The sequence below is a fragment of the Pristiophorus japonicus genome, chromosome 6 (genome assembly GCF_044704955.1).
Source record: "Pristiophorus japonicus isolate sPriJap1 chromosome 6, sPriJap1.hap1, whole genome shotgun sequence".
Lineage (NCBI taxonomy): Eukaryota > Metazoa > Chordata > Chondrichthyes > Pristiophoridae > Pristiophorus > Pristiophorus japonicus.
In genome coordinates this window covers 251,148,778-251,167,421 of record NC_091982.1, presented here as the reverse complement: position 1 = coordinate 251,167,421, position 18,644 = coordinate 251,148,778, and the positions used below count along the sequence as shown (strand labels likewise).

The window sequence follows — 18,644 nt, the reverse complement described above, 5'->3', positions numbered from 1 at the left end:
CTCCTCCCCCCCTTCTCCCCCACCTTCCTCTTCCCCACCACCCTCCTCTTCCCCCCCACCCTCCTCTTCCCCCCCACCCTCCTCTTCCCCCCCACCCTCCTCTTTCCCCCCCACCCTCCTCTTTCCCCCCCACCCTCCTCCTTCCCCCCACCCTCCTCCTTCCCCCCCACCCTCCTCCTTCCCCCCCACCTCCCCCTCCTCCTCCTCACCCACCTCCTCCTCCCCACTTCTCCTCTCCCCCTCCCCTTTCCCCTCCCCCTGTCAAGTCGCACAAAGACAGAGCAACATCCTAAAGCCAAACTTGACACTAAGTGAGAAGTAAGTTTCCTGACGTATTGTGAGCTCGAGTTCTGCTTCATGTTCATGAAGGGAAAGAGAAAGTTTGGGAAAGGTAAGGCAGAGATTTAGTGGGGGGAGGCTGACATGTAGATTAGCTGCTGGAGGATTCCATTGGTGTTCAGTTTAAAAGTTTCAGGTGGAACTTTGGGAAAGATTGGCTGGCAGCTGGTGTGGTGATCCCACCCCTTTGCACTTTACCTGTTCAGCAAGGTCTGGATATAAGAGAATCTGCTTTTAAAAAAAAAATCACACACACACTCTATCTGAGGTAAAGGTCCCAGCACAAACCTGGAGTCAGGAGACGGCACAGCAGTGCTGATCAACATTGCTGCAAACATGCTGTACTTGGACAATGCAGCGCAGTCACAGTATACTGAGGTAAGTGAATCACAAACTCAACAAGGCTCACATCCAATTCGATAGTTCTGTTCAAATTGGATCCCGATATGATCTGTTCATTCCTTAGTCAGGTGGAACTTGTAGAAGGGCCAATTGGAAATAAAGTTTCCAACCTGTGTAACGCAATCAAATTCATTAAATTTGTGACTTTTTAACCGATTGTGCAGTAATATTTGAATAACTCAATTTGGTTTGTGTGTGTTAAATCTCAACTGCCCCTGTCATTGGCGACACCTTGAAAATCGCTTGCAAGTTCTCAGTTATCTTTTGTTAAGGATGACAGCTTTACAAAATGTTAACTAATGTATTTATTGAATCACCTTTATCGAAACCTTGAGTCAGCTGAGAGAATTTGCTGAGAGGTATTGAAGTGTTGTGATTGTAATGACAAAATCTCAAACTTTGCTCTCTGGAGTCTAGCCTCTGGATAGTGGGCAGTGCCGAACTTGACCTTTCTCTTTATGTTGAAAACTATCAATTTCTGGGAGCTCTGATTGTCTTGAAGAGAGTTTTGTTTAAGTGCCTGTATATTTTGTGATGGCAAGTGATGGGTGACTGTGTGTAGGAATCTCTGTGCTGTACAATGCTTTCTCATATTCCAAACTGCAGTGTCAACAACTCATTAATTTGTGCAAACTGATTTGTACAAAGTGCGGATTGGACCTCGCAAATAGTGTCAGGTTAACAAGCAGAGAGTGTTCCTTAAGTTTGGAAGTTTGTGCAGGTGAGCTGGAAGGGTCCCGTACTGAGGGAGAAGAGACCGTTGAAGAGTGTGGATTCACTTTGATTTTTGATAATGCGGGACTCATTATAGGTAAAATTCTGATCTTTTTAAAGAGGACTGCCCAGAAATAATCTCTGCTCTTTGACCGAAACCAAAAAAATTACCAATTCCCCCCCCAAATCAGTGAAATCAGCCCAGGTTGTGTGTCCAGTTGCCGACAGACCAGACGTTCGGTATAACATTCAGGTCCTCGGAACTCTTTGGTTCAAGCTCCGACACTTCTCATTTTAACCAGTTTTTTGGGAGGGGCTGAGGGAAGGAACGAGGCATGGGGCCGCAAACCCTCGTAACTGGAATTCTCGGATACTAATCTGCACCGTCCATTTCTGCAAGCCTTCAGTCCCCTGCTGTGATCATCCTACTCCTTCTCTCCAAGTACTCAAACTCTGCAATCGGCTTGTCCAATCTGTACAGGCAGCTGGGGAATGGCCCACGTTAGTCCATGGCCATTTACAGAAAGTATTTACCTGCAGTCACAGTGCAGCTGTTTGCTCGGTGGGGAGAGAACTTGCTGCTATGCAAGACCCTTCCTTAATGTATGATGTTTGAGGGTGACACAATGAGCACTCGTTATGGTTTTAGTAATGTTTTGGCAACAACATATCAAGAACACAGATTTTCAAACACGAATGAAGAATCTTCAAGTTAAACAGCGACCCGTGGATTATTATATTTTCCTAATCCAACTTTGCAACATCCAGTTTACAGATATAGTCTACTGAGAATTCAAAGTCAAGGTTACACTTACTGAATTATTAAATTATTGAATAATTTGAATGAAGCCAGGCAAATAACACTGCAAAGTGGGAATCTGATGCTAAATAATTTGTTTCAGATCGTTTGATTTTTTTTCAGATATGATAAATGCTTGTGTATTTGAAATTATGCAAACAATAATTTCAAATGAAATGGTTAAATGTGCAAGGAGAATTTTCCTTTCCTACAGGATCTAATGTGTCCTCATAACCAACCTTAGCAGCACACAAGATGTGAGGCAGCTTTGCACCGACCGCCATTGTGTTTTGGAAGTTTCTCCAAGTGCCTTGAACCCTCTTGAGTCTTGGGAAAGATTTCTGCACCAAACTCAAAACTATCAGCTTGATCCCCAAAAAAACTTCAAATGCGCAAACATTGTTAAAACAAAAATTTGTCCTGAGACTTTGCAGGCAGCTGTCTGAAGTAGCACAGTTCTCCAGCATTGCAGAGGTTCAGTGTCTGACTGGCGTTCCGATATGGCGAAGACCCACAACATTTTCCCTCCATTTTACACCAGATCGACTTTGCCCACTGAAATGTGCAGCTCGTGTTATCTTTTACAAAAAGCCTCCGACTGTCTGCAAATAAATGAAATGATTGATTCCTTCTCAGTGGGACACAGCCGGTTTAGTTTTTTTGTGAATGAATTGGCTGCCGTCAGGGATCTCTGCAAACTGGAGCGCACTTTGGAGAAACGGCTGCAATCAGTGTAACTAGCACTGTTGTCCAACGTCGTTAGATGTAAAGCCTAGTTGTGAAACATGCAGACAGCAGTAAGGGCACCATATAATCACTGCCGCTGGAATGTCACTGAAGGCTATTTCACCGCTGATTCTCCACAATAGTTGAAACCTTTGCTCCGTACCGGGGATTCGGCTGCAGCACGGGGTCTCGGATTCCCCCGGTGCCTGGACGCTCTGGCGTGCTCGGCATTTCCAGCACATCAGCACTCTCAAGCTATTTTGATCCCCAGTTGAGAGTGGCTGAGAGTGTTCTGCCTAATTGCAGTGTTCAATCAGGCTAAAGAGAACAAAGTTAAAGCCCTCACCCAGGTTGCATGTTGCTGCCCTTTAATGTTGATCAAAGCACTGTCGCAGCCCAGAGAGGTAATTTATGGGGGTTAAAGATTCCTCACCTGTTCAGGGTCTCTGACAGTCCTCCCGGGAATGTCATGCAAAGGTTGTCAGCCTTTGTGGCATTTCTGATTCCAGAACTGCGCAAAAGCAGGTTCTGCCACCAAGTCGGGTTCCAGTGACCCTGTGTTATTAAAGATTGAGTTACATAAGAACATAAGAAATATGAGCAGGGTCATATTTGGCCCCTCAAGCCTGCTCCGCCATTTATTTAATAAGATCATGGCTGATCTGATCATGGACCCAACTCCATTTCTCCGCCCGATCCCCATAACCCTTTACTCCCTTATCACTCAAATCTGTCTATCTCCACCTTAAATATATTCAATGACCCAGCCTCCACAACTCTGGGGTAGAGAATTTCAAAGATTCAAGACGCTCAGAGAAGAAATTCCTCCTCATCTCTGTTTTAAATGAGCGACCCCTTATTCTGAAACTATGCTCCCTAGTTCTAGATTCACCCATGAGGAGAAATAGCCTCTCTGCATCTACCCTGTCAAGCCCCCTCATTATCTTATATGTTTCAATAAGATCACCTCTCATTCTTCTAATCTCCACAATGAGTATAGGCCCAACCTACTCAACCTTTCTTCATAAGTCAACCCCCTCATCTCAGGAATCAACCTAGTGAACCTTCTCTGCACTGCCTCCAATGCAAGTATATCCTTCCTTAAATACGGAGACCAAAACTGTATGCAGTACTCCAGGTGTGGTCTCACCAACGCCCTGTACAGTTGTAGCAGGACTTCTCTGCTTTTATACTCCAACCCCCTTGCAATAAAGGCCAACATTCCATTTGCCTTCATAATTACTTGTTGTAACTGCATGCTAACCGTTTATGTTTCATGTACAAGGACCCCCAGATTCCTCTGCACCGCAGCATTTTGTAATCGCTCCCCATTTAAAAAATAATTAGCTTTTTTTATTTTTCCTACCGAGGTGGATAACCTCATATTTTCCCAAATTATATGCCATCTGCCAAATTTTTGCCCACTCACTTAACCTTTGCAGATTTTTTATGTCCTCCTCAAAATTTGCTTTCCTACCTATCTTTGTATCATCAGCAAATTTGGCAACATTACACTCCGTCCCTTCATCTAAGTCATTAATATAGATTGTAAATAGTTGAGGCCCCAGCACAGATCCCTGTGGCACCATACTAGTTACCGTTTGCCAACCGGTAAATGACCCATTTATCCCGACTCTGTTTTTTGTTAGTTAGCCAATCCTCTATCCATGCTAATATATAACCCCCAACTCCGTGAATCTTATCTTATGAAATAACCTTTTATGTGGCACCTTATCGAAAGCCTTCTAGAAATCCAAATACACCACATCCACTGGTTCCCCCTTTATCCGCCCTACTCATTGCATCCTCAAAAAACTCCAGCAAATTTTTCAAATATGATTTCCCTTTCATAAAACCATGCTGACTCTACTTGACTGTTATGATTTTCTAAATGTCTTGCTACTACTTCCTTAATAATGGACTCCACCATTTTCCCAATGACAGATGTTAGGCTAACTGGTCTATAGTTTCCTGATTTTTGTCTCCCTCCTTTCTTAAATAGGAGTGTTACATTTGTGGTTTTCCAATCCGCTGGGACCTCACCAGAATCCGGGGAAATTTAGTAGATTACAACCAATGCATCCAATATCTCTGCAGCCACTTCTTTTAAGATCCAAGGATGCAGGCCATCAGGTCCAGGGGACTTGTCCACCTTTATTCCCATTATTTTGCCTAGTACTTTTTCTCTAGTGATAGTGATTGTTTTAAGGCCCCCCCCCCCTCAATAGTCCTTTGATTATCTATTATTGGGATGTTTTTAGTGTCTTCTACCGCGAAGACCGATACAAAATATTTGTTCAACATTTCTGCCATTTTCCTGTTTCCCATTATTAATTCCCCAGTCTCATCCTCTAAGGGACCAATATTTACTTTAGCTTCCTTTTTATATACCTGTAGAAGCTCTTACTGTCTCTTTTTATATTTCTTTCTAGTTTACTCTCAAACTATCTTCTCTCTATTATTTAGTCGTCCTTTGCTGGTTTCTAAACATTTCCCAATCCTCTGGCCTTCCACTGTTCTTCACAACATTGTGCCCCTTTGTTTTCAATTTGTTATCATCCTTCACTTCCTTCGTTAGCCACGGATGGTTCATCCTTTTCTTAGAGTCTTTCTTTCTCACTGGAATATCTCTTTCCTGAGAGTTATGAAATATCTCCATAAATGTTTGCCACTGCTTATCTACCGTCTTATACTTTCATCTATTTTCCAGGTCCACTTTAGCCAATTCAGTCTTCATACCTTTGAAATTGCCTTTAGTTAAGTTCAGGATACTGGTTTGAGAACTAGCTTTCTCAGCCTCAAACTGAATTTGAAATTCTACCATGCTGTGATCACTCTTCCCTAGAGGATCTTTTACTATGAGATTATTAATTAATCCAGTCTCATTACACATTAGCAGATCTAAAATAGTCTGCTCCCTGGTTGGTTCCACAACATATTGTTATATCAAGTTAAAGTCCTTTTTCAAATCGCTTTTGATGATATTGTGATGATGGGCGGGGCGGGGGTGCGTGGGAGTGGGGGGAGTGTCGTGTAGTGGCTGGTGATCTGGGAGAAGAGGGAAAGAGGACAGGCTGACCCACATCACTCTTGCGTATTTCCCAGTCGCCCATTTATGGCTATTGGGTGAGGCGTAAAGCAGAAGGTCTCTCTCTATGTTCTTTCGATTAAGGGCTCGAAGCAGATGGAGAGAAATAACATCTTAGAAAATGAAGAACTTTTTAACCTCACTTTGTTGTTGGTGCTACTTTTGTTTTGAAGGGTGTGGCTCCCAAACTCATTTGGATCTTGTAGAGTGTGTCCTAAAGCTGTCGGAAGTGATTGCAATGAAGTTATAATATGATATAAACTGGAAGTGATTGCTGCTGTGTTTGACATTCCAAAGCCCTGACCATTGGAGAGATCTGTTGCTTTGAAGGTGTATTTGGTCATTGTGGCTTCACTGCTCGCTTGAGGCTGAAACTTCCTCCTTGTTTTCCGGGCGCTGGTCTAACCTTGGCCTAAATCTTGCTTCCTCCGGCTCCAAACAAGCAGGGCCCCAAAGTTTGGATGCTCCGCTGCCTGATACATAAAGAGCTTCGGTACAATACGGGATCTCTTTCATGCCCGAGCTAAAGACTTGGCCAGCTAACTCCCCAAAATTGCACGGCCAGGATCTGGAATAACTTCTGTCATTTTTACTTAGCTTTCTTTCACATCTGAATGTTTCTCTCTTTTAAAAGAAAAAACTCACTTCCGGACCCTTTCTTTCTGGGAGCAGTTGTTTTCTCCGAGAAGCAGTGCTGGGTGGTGGTAGTTTTTCCTGTTGCGTGTGGTGGTAACCCATTATCTGAAGGTGTGATGAAACACTCCGCGGGTAGGGAGGCGGAGGCGGCTAGTCAGTTACTGCCATCCTGTTGTGAACGTGGAACTGTAAGTCAAGGTTAACATTCTCACCTGGTTTTGACAGCACACTCCCTGACAGCTGTGTACCCACCTTTAATGAGGTGTGCGATCTCAAATCCGATAAAATTGCCAGAGTAATCACTGTGGGAAAAGTGAGGTTATTCCAAAATGGTACAGCTTGACTCTTTCCTTTGGGGACCTGCTCTGTGTTTCAGAGACGGCCTCTGACCGATGTTGACGACTGCATTGACCTGCAGTGAGACCTGTTACTTGTAGGGGTTCCAATCTTGCCCCTCGCCCCCCTCCCCCCCCCTCGATTTAACAAAAAAACACATGGATGTTGATGAATTAGCTTCTGTAAATGAATAAATGGTCTGAGGGATCCGTGCTGCGGCCCCCTTGAAGACCTTATCATTTGTGGTTTGTGTAGCGCCATGGATTTTGTGACTTTTGATGGCGCTCGATGTACAAGGTGAGTCATCATGGCCCGGAATTTCCTGCAGTTTGGTGTACCTGCGGAGAGAGAGCTGGGTTCCGCCTCCCGCCCCCCGGAGGAAATTTGCATGTAACTGGTTGATTTATGCTGGTTTTAAACTGAAAACTCACTGCACACGAAAGATCTGCGATTGTTTGCATCGTTGCTGAGTTACGACCGGCTAACCCCACCTGGCTCAGTGCCGGAGCTCTGCACCCAGAGCAGTAGCACTTGTCTTTCCTGCATTGACTCCCCTTCTAAATGGGTGGGAATGTGTGCCCAGCATTTAGGTGCAGCAGGACATGAAGTCACTTTCTCTGCTATTTAATGGCAGGTTTTTAAACAATTTCTCCTTACTGAGGCCATTTCCTGAATCTTTGAGTGGTGGCATCAGAACTTGTTACATTGCGAGAGAAGCTCGCGTGGTTCATTCCTCTGAACACGCTGTGCTTGATGCGTGTAAATGATGGTTTGATGGCTTCAAATTCTAATCAGATAAATATGGGCGTGAGGAGGATGGCACGTGTCCCGAGTTTTCCTTGGGCCCTGATTGTTTACACTGATTTCCACTTGTTTTGCACCATCTTTACCTTCTGGAAATTTTGGCGCAAGTCGCACTTGGCAAAATCGGCGTGGAAACGATGCGGCGCGCTATCAATGCAGGTACATTCCAGGAAATTCTGGCCCAACGCATTATGCGTCAGACACTCGTCCCGTTTGCTGCTGATATCTGCAAACCTCTGCAGACATCTGCAAACCTCTGCAGACAGGGATGATCCTCGATGCCACGCTGCAGGTTAAGGTCGCAGGGTTACCCAAGGTCCCTGGGCTGCCATCCCTCCACAACTAGCAAGCTGCAGCTGTTGTGATCCAGGCATTCTCTTGGTAAATCCTCAAGACTGATACACAACTCCTAACCAGTGTCCATCTAATTAACAATTCAGTAGGAGGAACAGGAGGACCCCTTTGTTGGGCATGTGTGGTATTCCCATGTAAATTTCATATGCATGCAGGCAGGCTATTGAGACCAGGTTTAAAAAAAAAGGTGTGCAAGGTCTGATCCATTGGTCACCTGCAGCCCAGTAGCCCTATTCGATCTGGCCAGAAATGTGTTGACCTTGGGCCCTGCAGCCAGCAACTGGCTTTGCAACAAATCTGGCCTCTGGGGCTTAGTAGACAACGAGATTTCGGCTCCCCTGTTATGTAACTAGCTCTAGTCCCCTGTTGTGTAACTAGCAGTTCTAGCCCTCCACAGGTCGAGAGTTATACAACAATCTAACGCAACTTCATTGCTGCTTGTCACCTGTATCAGGGATGTTTCTTTTATTCTCTTTCACTCCCACCAATCAAATGAAATGGTCAAAAATATAAACGTTGATCTCGATGCGAGGGTAATGGAGCAATTCTGTTAAGGGAGTGCCCGAGATCTGGGCTTCTGTAAGTGAATTAATAGCTGCCCTCTGGTTCTTAGTCCCTGCTTAACCAGCAGCAGAATGTTTGGTATGAACCCTGATCGTTTTCTAATTGCTCATCACGTGTGCTTCTGATATGTGGTGGTTTATGGCTGCTCTTGTTGCTTGCTATCTGACGCATCCATTTAAAAACCAACGATAAAAGCAGAAAATGCAGGAAGGATACGCGGTGGGCCGATTGGAAACACAGAGGTAGAGACCGGGACTCTCGTTTGAGATGGGAATCTTCATCGCTAAGCGTTGGAAACTCAAAAGATCTTCATGGTGATTATACCCCCACGTGTGATACCATTTATACCAGACGTGACGTCAGCACTGAAATCTATTTCTGTTACTGAGATAATATCTCGAGTGAAGGGAGGGAGGGAGTGAATGGAGGGAGGAAGGGAGCAAGGAGCAGGAAGTGTTGAAGCAAGATTACTCGACAATCTGCTCGTCAGGTTAGTTTCCCGTAAGTTTATATTCAGCATTGTCTTTTTAATTACTTAATGTGCGGTATGAACGAAATACTTGATGAGCTGTGGGCTGTATCCCACCTGTGGCATTAACTCTGATACATGGTGGGCTAAGTTAGTGAGTTATTAGCCTGTGATTGGCCTCGAAATCCTCTCCCCCAGCTCCTTGTCATGTCTTAGTGCTCACTCTCTTGCTCCCGAACAACTGGGTCGTTCAGGTGCCTGGTTCTTTGGCAGAACATTCTTTGTAGACCATGTTTCTCCATAGGTAAGTGTATCCTCTATCTGATCTGTCCTGTGGATAGATTGTCCTGGGCCAATATTTATCCCTCAACCAACATCACTTTAAAAAAAATATATATATCCGGTCATTGTGGGAGCTTGCTGTGCACAAATTGGCTGCCGCGTTTCCTACATTACAACAGTAACTACACTTCAAAAGTACTTCATTGGCTGTAAAGTGCTTTGGGTCATGCTGAGGTCGTGAAAGCCATTCTGTAAATGCAAGATTGTTGGTTCTTCTAGACAGGTGGTGTTTTTCTACTCTTCAGTCTCTACCTCTCCATTCCTGACAACTGTGTTGTGTGTTGGACAGAGTGAGCTGCAGGATTGAGCAATAAAGTTCCTGAGCACTGAGAATTTGACCCTCCATTTTGTTTCAGTCATTTAAAAAAAAATGTTTCCAATGTTCAGAAATGTTCTGCGCAATCTCTGAGTTTGACCTTTCTGAGTTTTCTGGTTGTGTTTATGTAATCCTGGGTGTAAGATATAGAATGATTCATGGGGCAGGTGGTGAGGCTGAAAATTATTGTTATTCAGCCTGAGGCTGGCTTGTTCAATCTGTTGACGAATTCTATTTCCTTGGCTGAAACAACTCTGGATGTTCCATTTTATTTCATGCTGTGCTAATAAGTTTTTTTTTTGGTGGTTTTGCTCGGGTGTGTGCAGTTCAGGACACACCAGTGATTGGTGAGACCTGCTCTTCTGTTGAATGCCCCAGTCGTGGTTGTGAGGGAAGGGGATCAGGATGTGCCAGAGCACTGACTGTTTGTGAGTTGATTAAAACCAAAGAAGCCTTTTGCGATTATACAAGGCAGGCAAGTTCACCAGCCAACCTTGAACACAGCCCAGGTGCTGGAACTTGGGAGTGGGGAGAGAAGAACAAGGGACAGCCCAGTGATCAGTGGCTGCTAGCTATCGGGGGAGGGGAAAAAAAGATTGAAAATGGGCAGTCCCATCCCAAAGCTCAGGGTAGGAGAGTTATGGCACAGAGGGCTCGCCAGTGACCTGTCAACTTTGGAACTCTAGTTCACGCCCAGTTCCAACTGAAGGACTTTACTGACCCTCGCTAACATGAATTGAAGCAGCTTCATGGCAGTTCCCAGTGAGCGTGGATCTTGCAAGCTCAGCCGCCTGCAAACGTTACTTGTGTAAAAATAATTACAGGGGAAGAGTGCCAAAGAGCCACACACCGTTTGCATTATGATGACACACAACTGAGATATTCCAATGCCATCTGTGTCAATGCACCTTTTGTTTCTGAGATTTGGCAAATGTCTTTACGTTCTAGTGCATCGAGAGTTGTGGTAATTTTGTTCTCTGCCTGGTCTATGCTGTACCTGGAAGCGAATGAAGTAGGTGCTGGATGCCAAGATCTGTATGGTGCTGCATTCCCTAGCTCTCTCAACCCCTGACTAAAACACTGCTCCTGTCGCCAAGGTAATGACTATAATCAGCTTAAACCAAAAGTGGTCCCATATATAATTTTTAAAAATTCACCATAACACTAATTTTGATCACAAGATTGTTCAACGTTCCCGAAATTCTGCTGAAGCATCTAATTGCAACCCACGCAGTTAAATTGATGGAAATGTCCTTTTCCATATTTAAGGCAGCATCCACTAAGACTGTGAACCCTACCTCCGATGAAAATGTACCTACTAGAATCATGGATTATTGCACAAGCCCATCAAATCTTTGCTGGTGTTTTTCACCATCTGAGCTACATAGTCCACTCCCACTCTCGGGTTCGCTTCCCATGCCCTTCACTATGTTACCTACTTTAGTAACCAATTCGAAGAAACTTTGTTGAGGGAGATCCTAGAGTTAAACAGCAAAATATGTTGCAAATTTCCACATGTAGAAATGTTGGACCCGCCCCCACACGTGTGACGGAGTATTGGACCCGCCCCCACACGTGTGACGGAGTATTGGACCCGCCCCCACACGTGTGACGGAGTATTGGACCCGCCCCCACACGTGTGACGGAGTATTGGACCTGACCCCCACACGTGTGACGGAGTATTGGACCCGACCCCCACACGTGTGACGGAGTATTGGACCCGACCCCCACACGTGTGACGGTGTATTGGACCCGAACCCCACACGTGTGACGGAGTATTGGACCCGCCCCCACATCACCACACGTCTAACGGAGTATTGGCTCGCGCCCTAGTCCAAAGGTTAGTTTTCATGTGTGGATCTCGACAGTAGAGGTTCATCCATGGGCAGTACCACAGCCGGGCCCACTCCTGTCCGCACTCAACCTCTGTCCATGGGCAGTACCACAGTGAGCCCACTCCTGTCCGCACTCAACCTCTGTCCATGGGCAGTACCACAGTGAGCCCAGTCCTGTCCGCACTCAACCTCTGTCCATGGGCAGTACCACAGCCGGGCCCAGTCCTGTCCTCACTCAACCTCTGTCCATGGGCAGTACCACAGCCGGGCCCACTCCTGTCCGCACTCAACCTCTGTCCATGGGCAGTACCACAGTGAGCCCAGTCCTGTCCTCACTGAACCTCTGTCCATGGGCAGTACCACAGTGAGCCCAGTCCTGTCCGCACTCAACCTCTGTCCATGGGCAGTACCACAGTGAGCCCAGTCCTGTCCGCACTCAACCTCTGTCCATGGGCAGTATCACAGTGAGCCCACTCCTGTCCGCACTCAACCTCTGTCCATGGGCAGTACCACAGTGAGCCCAGTCCTGTCCTCACTGAACCTCTGTCCATGGGCAGTACCACAGTGAGCCCACTCCTGTCCGCACTGAACCTCTGTCCATGGGCAGTACCACAGTGAGCCCAGTCCTGTCCGCACTCAACCTCTGTCCATGGGCAGTACCACAGTGAGCCCAGTCCTGTCCGCACTCAACCTCTGTCCATGGGCAGTACCACAGTGAGCCCAGTCCTGTCCGCACTCAACCTCTGTCCATGGGCAGTACCACAGTGAGCCCAGTCCTGTCTGCACTCAACCTCTGTCCATGGGCAGTACCACAGTGAGCCCACTCCTGTCCTCACTGAACCTCTGTCCATGGGCAGTACCACAGTGAGCCCACTCCTGTCTGCACTCAACCTCTGTCCATGGGCAGTACCACAGTGAGCCCAGTCCTGTCCTCACTGAACCTCTGTCCATGGGCAGTACCACAGTGAGCCCACTCCTGTCCGCACTCAACCTCTGTCCATGGGCAGTACCACAGTGAGCCCACTCCTGTCCGCACTCAACCTCTGTCCATGGGCAGTACCACAGTGAGCCCAGTCCTGTCCTCACTGAACCTCTGTCCATGGGCAGTACCACAGTGAGCCCAGTCCTGTCCTCACTGAATCTCTGACTATGAACACTCAACAGCAGAAATAGAAGTCCGGAGCAAGCACCCCAGCTGATTTCCCCTGCCCCCCTCAATACCCCACCTTATTCCGGAATACATAAGTTGAGCATGCTCTCACCACAAAAGAGAAGGTTAGGAGATTACAGGATTGCTGTTTTTAGGATATTAAAGGGACTGGATAACGTCAACCATGAAAACCTGTCTCCTTGTCTAAACCAGTCGAACCGGAGGACACAGCCTGTGCTGGAAGGGGGTTATTTCAAAACTAGTCTATTTCAGTGAGCGAGTGGTCAATCGATGGAACAGGCTCCCTCGGGAAACGGTGTGAACAGATAGTGTGGATTCATTAGATCATAGAATCATAGAAATTTACAACATGGAAGGAGGCCATTTCGGCCCATCGTGTCCGCGCCGGCCGACAAAGAGCTATCCAGCCTAATCCCACTTTCCAGCTCTCGATCCGTAGCCCTGTAGGATACGGCACTTCGCGTGCACATCCAAATACTTTTTAAAGATGATGAGGGTTTCTGCCTCTACCACCCTTTCAGGCAGTGAATTTTAGACCCCCACCATCCTCTGGGCGAAAACATTTCCCTTCAAATCCTCTCTAAGTCTTCTACCAGTTACTTTAAATCTATGCCCTCTGGTTGTTGACCCCTCTGCTAAAGGAAATAGGCCCTTTCTATCCACTCTATCCAGGCCCCTCATAATTTTATACACCTCTCCCCTCCGCCTCCTCTGTTCCAAAGGAAAAAACCCCAGCCTATCCAATCTTTCCTCATAGCTAAAATTCTCCAGGCCAGGCAACATCCTCGTAAATCTCCTCTGTACCCTCTCGAATGCAATCACATCTTTCCTGTAATATGGTGACCAGAACTGCACGCAGTACTCTAGCTGTGGCCTAACTAGTGTTTTATACAGTTCAAGCATAACCTCCCTGCTCTTGTATTCTATGCCTCAAATAATAAAGGCAAGTATTCCGTATGCCTTCTTAACCACCTTATCTACCTGGCCTGCTACTTTCAGGGATCTATGGACACTCCAAGGTCCCTTTGTTCCTCTACACTTTTCAGTGTCCTACCATTTAATATGTATTCCCTTGCCAAATGCATTACCTCACACTTCTCCGGATTGAATTCCATTTGCCACTGTTCTGCCCACCTGACCAGTTCATTGATATCTTCCTGCAGTCTACAGCTTTCTTATTCATTATCAGCCACACAGCCACTTTTAGTATCATCTGAAAACTTATTAATCATACCCCCTACATTCAAGTCTAAATCATTGATACCTACCACAAACAAAGCAAGGGACCAGTACTGAGTTCTACGGAACCACACTGGAAACAGCCTTCTAGTCACAAAAGCACCCATCAACCATTACCCTTTCCTTCCTGCCTCTGAGCCAATTTTGGATCCAACTTGCCACTTTGCCTTGGATCCCATGGGCTTTTACTTTCAAGACCAGTCTGCCATGTGGGACCTTATCAAAAGCTTTGCTGAAATCCATATACACTATCATACGCACTGCCCTCATCGGCCCTCCTTGTTACCTCTTCAAAAAATTCAGTGCAGTTAGTCAGACTCGACCTTCCCTTAACAAATCCATGCCGACTGTCCTTGATTAATCTGTGTCTTTCTAAATGAAGATTTATCCTTTCCCTCAGCATTTTTTCCAATAATTTTCCCACCACTGAGGTTAGCCTGACTGGCCTGCAATTACTCGGTCTATCCCTTTCTCCCTTTTTAAACAAAGGTACCACGTTAGCAGTCCTCTGGCATCATATCTTTAGCCAGAGAGGACTGGAAAATGATGGTCAGAGCCTCTGCTATTTCCTCTCTTGGTTCTCTTAACAGCCTGGGATACATTTCATCCGGGCCTGGGGATTTATCCACTTTCAAAGCTGCGAAACCCCTTAATATTTCCCCCCTCTCTGTTTACTTCATCTAATATTTCACACTCTTCCTCCCTGATTGCAAAGTCTGCATTGCCCCTCTTTTGTGAAAACAAACGGAAGGTATTCATTAAGAACCATACCCACGTCTTCCGCCTCCACACACACATTGCATTTATGGTCTCGAATAGGCCCTGCCCTTCCTTTAGTTATCCTCTTGCTCTTAGCGTATTTATAAAACATCTTGGGTTTTTCTTGATTTTACTTGCCAAAATGTTTTCATGCTCTCTCTTTGCTTTCCTAATTTCCTTTTTAATTTCACCCCTGGACATTCTATACTCCCCTAGAGATATTGCAGTATTGAGCCCTCGCTATCTGTCATAAGCCTCCCTTTTTTTCTTTATCCTACCCTGTATACCCCTTGACATCCAGGGGGATCTAGATTTGTTAGTCCCACCCTTTTTCTTTAAGGGAACATATTGCTCTGAACCCTCCGGATCTCCTCCTTGAACGTCTCCCACTGCCCTGACACTGATTTACCTTCAAGTAGCTGCTTCCAGTCCACTATGGCCAAATCACCTGTCAGCTTATCAAAATTGTTGTTTCCCCAATTGAGAACTTTTATTCCTGGTCTATATTTGTCCTTTTCCATAACTACCCTAAATCTAACTGAATTATGATCATGAGTACCAAAATGCTCTCCCACTGATACCACTTCCACCTGCCCCTCTTCATTCCTGAAAACTAAGTCCAGAACCGCCCCCTCCCTTGGGCTTGCTACAGACTGGCTAAAACAATTCTCCTGAATGCATTTTAAGAATTCCGCACCCTCTATACCCTTCACACCAATTTTATCCCAGTTAATATTAGGGTAGTTAAAATCCCCTACTATTACTGACCTAGAACTTTTGCACTACTTTCAGAAAATAACATTTTGTGCTCCAGTATCCGAGTAATGTGAGACATGACGTGTGGTGAGTGCAGCGAGCTCGGGAGGAACAGGGGACTTCGGACCTCTGGGTCCCAAAGCTCTCCCCCACTGGGGGTTTTCCTTGCCTCATGTCTGAGTCTGGTGTAGACTCATTAATCGAGATCGATCGGTGTGATTGGTCAACAACTCCATTATCGTTGCACCATGTGGCTACCTGATAGTAGGTGGTGAACTTGATGGATCTTGGCCTTCACGCAGCGATTCATAAGAACATAAGAAATAGGAGCAGGAGCAGGCCATTTGACCCCTTGAGCCTGCTGATCGGATCAAGGACTCAGCTCCACTTCCCTGCCCGCTTCTCATAGCCCTTTATTCCCTTATCGCTCAAAGATTTGTATATCTCCGCCTTAAATATATTCAATGACCCAGCCTCCACAGCTCTCTGGGGCAGAGAATTCCACAGATTTACAATCCCCTGAGAGAAGAAATTTCTCCTCATCTCAGTTTTAAATGGGCGGCCCCTTATTCTGAGACTATGTCCCCTAGTTTTAGTGTCCCCTATGAATGGAAATATCCTCTCTGCATCCACCTTGTCAAGCCCCTTCATTATCTTAAATGTTTCGAAAAGATCACCACTCATTCTTCTGAACTCCAATGAGTATAGGCTCAACCTATCTTCATAAGTCAACCCCCTCATCTCCAGAGTTAACCCCCTCATTTCTATGGAGTTTGATACCAACTGTGTTCCCACTGTGATGAGCTAGCTCAGCACAGACAAGGCATCAAGTGACGTTCCTATCCTGTATGGCTCAATGCCATGTCTAGTTGCCCATTGATCCTGGCTTCAGCTGGAAAGCCACACAGTGCGCTGACAGCTTCCTGGCTTTTGAGCTGCTTGATAATTTGCCCCAGGCAGCACATGTCTGTCTTGAGGCTGGTTTGAGTCACTCTCCCAGGGCAGAGCACTTTCTCACCATGGAACCTTTTGTTCAGCAGCCCCTGCTGTCACCTGGCAAGCATCAGTTGTGGGGTGCAGGCATCTCTGAATGACCCGGGAGCCTCGGGGCTCAGAGCTTGGGCCCAGCCTTTCAATCCGTCACAACAGCGATGCTGAAATCACTTTCTTGCACCGAGTACAATATAAATTTTGTTGACGGGTGTGAGAAATTTTAAGATTTGAATCTCTTCAGTAGAGTATGACACAATGCCCTTGAAGTTATTACATGGGAAGGAAGGTGTGCCGTGTTATTTAATCTCTAAAGTGATTTTAAAATTGCTGACATACATATTACACGTGTCTTTGAGGTTAGTGTAAATGAAGTTGTCTTCTGTCAAAAAACAGGGCGTTGGTTTGTTGAGGGGTGGCTCCCTCCCTCTGGGACCACCAGTTGTTGGTTAAAAGTCCCACCTATGGGTGACGCTAGCACAGGAATAATGTCAGGTCCTATAGAGGATCTGAACATGGTCTAGTCTCCCTGTCCTGCAACATTTTGAAACTTTCAGAGCTTTAATTATTAAATAGAATACAATATACCTCTGAAGCAATGTCCTGCTGCTGATGCTACAGATCAGGCACGGACTCTTACTTTCACTCTGGAACTCTCTGCTTTGATTTCCATGATTCGAGGAATGGCAACAAAATAGACTGAGAAAAGCTCGCACGGTGAAGGAGATCTGTCTTGAGAGTATCTGGAAAAAATTAGCCCTTGCTCTCTCCGTGTCAGTGGGCAAACTATCCATTCATTGTAAAAAGAGAGAAGAAGCAACTTGCATTTATAGAGCGTGATCCTCATCTGTGGGACGTCCCAGAGAGCTGCACAGCCAAGGTATTCTGAAGTGTAGTCACTTGTTCCATTTGAGATTTAACCTCATGGACCTGCTGCCTCCACGTTATTAGGGGGAATAGATAGGTTAGATGGAGAGAAACTATTTCCATTGGTTGGGGAATCATAGAATCAAAGAAAGTTACAGCCATTCGGCCCATCGTGTCCGTGCCGGCTGATCAAGAGCTATCCAGCCTAATCCAGCTTTTGGTCCGTAGCCCTGTAGGTTACGGCACTTCAAGTGCACATCCAAGTACTTTTTTAAATGTGGTGAGGGTTTCTGCCTCTACCATCCTTTCAGGCAGTGAGTTCCACACCGCCACTCATTAGGGGACTCAAGGGGATCTAGGACTAGGGGACAGAGTCTAAAAATTAGAGCCAGACCTTTCAGGAGTGAAGTTCGGAAACACTTCTACACACAAAGGGTGGTAGAAGTTTGGAACACTCTTCCGTAAATGGCAGTTGATGCTAGATCAATTGTTAATTTCAAATCTGAGATTGATAGATTCTGTTAACCAAAGGTACTGCGGGATATGGGCCAAAGGCGGGTATGTGGAATTGGATCACAGATCAGCCATAATCTCATCAAATGGCGGAGCAGGCTCAAGGGGCTGAATGGCCTCTTCCTGTTCCTAATGTAACAGGCTCAGTAATGTATGCCCGTCAGTACGCTCACAGGTTTGTAGAGCTGTTGAATTGAGAGTGGCTTAGCCAGTCCGTGATGTTCACAAGTCTTAATAAAACTCCAGCCAGTTGGGTTCGGGGGATCTACGATGAGGCAGGTGGTTGTGAGCTTGGTGGATGAACTGGTAATGTGTAGCGTGATTGTTAAACCTTTGCTAATAAACCAACTAGTTTGTAATAGCAATGTGTTGCTATGAATTCTTAATCAAAGAACCCCTGAAGTGAATACATTGCAGGCTCGAGGGGCTGAATGGCCTCCTCCTGCTCCGATAGGGTGGCGGATAATGAATTCCATTGCAGTTGAATGGATTGCTGATGGGAAGTGACTGTGAGTGAGGGTATTTCTCTGCTCATGCCAAAGGGTGGATGAAGCTGGAGCACCAACCTACACCCAATACATTCTAAGGGATAGCCCAGTGGCTGGAAAAATCTACAAAAGCACAT

General features: G+C 45.9%; 1 protein-coding gene across 3 annotated transcripts in view; it reads left to right on the top strand.

The window, feature by feature from the left end:
- Positions 1 to 18,644, top strand: part of tp63 (tumor protein p63) — a 384,611-nt gene that overhangs the window by 257,153 nt on the left and 108,814 nt on the right. The window contains exon 1 of one of the 3 annotated variants that reach the window (XM_070883828.1): positions 610 to 717. The exons of the other annotated variants lie outside the window; for them this stretch is intronic. Coding sequence (XP_070739929.1) covers positions 676 to 717 — 42 coding nt within the window. The 5' untranslated portion in view covers positions 610 to 675. Of the gene's footprint in view, positions 1 to 609; positions 718 to 18,644 lie in introns of those variants that run through there. 3 annotated transcript variants of the gene reach the window in all.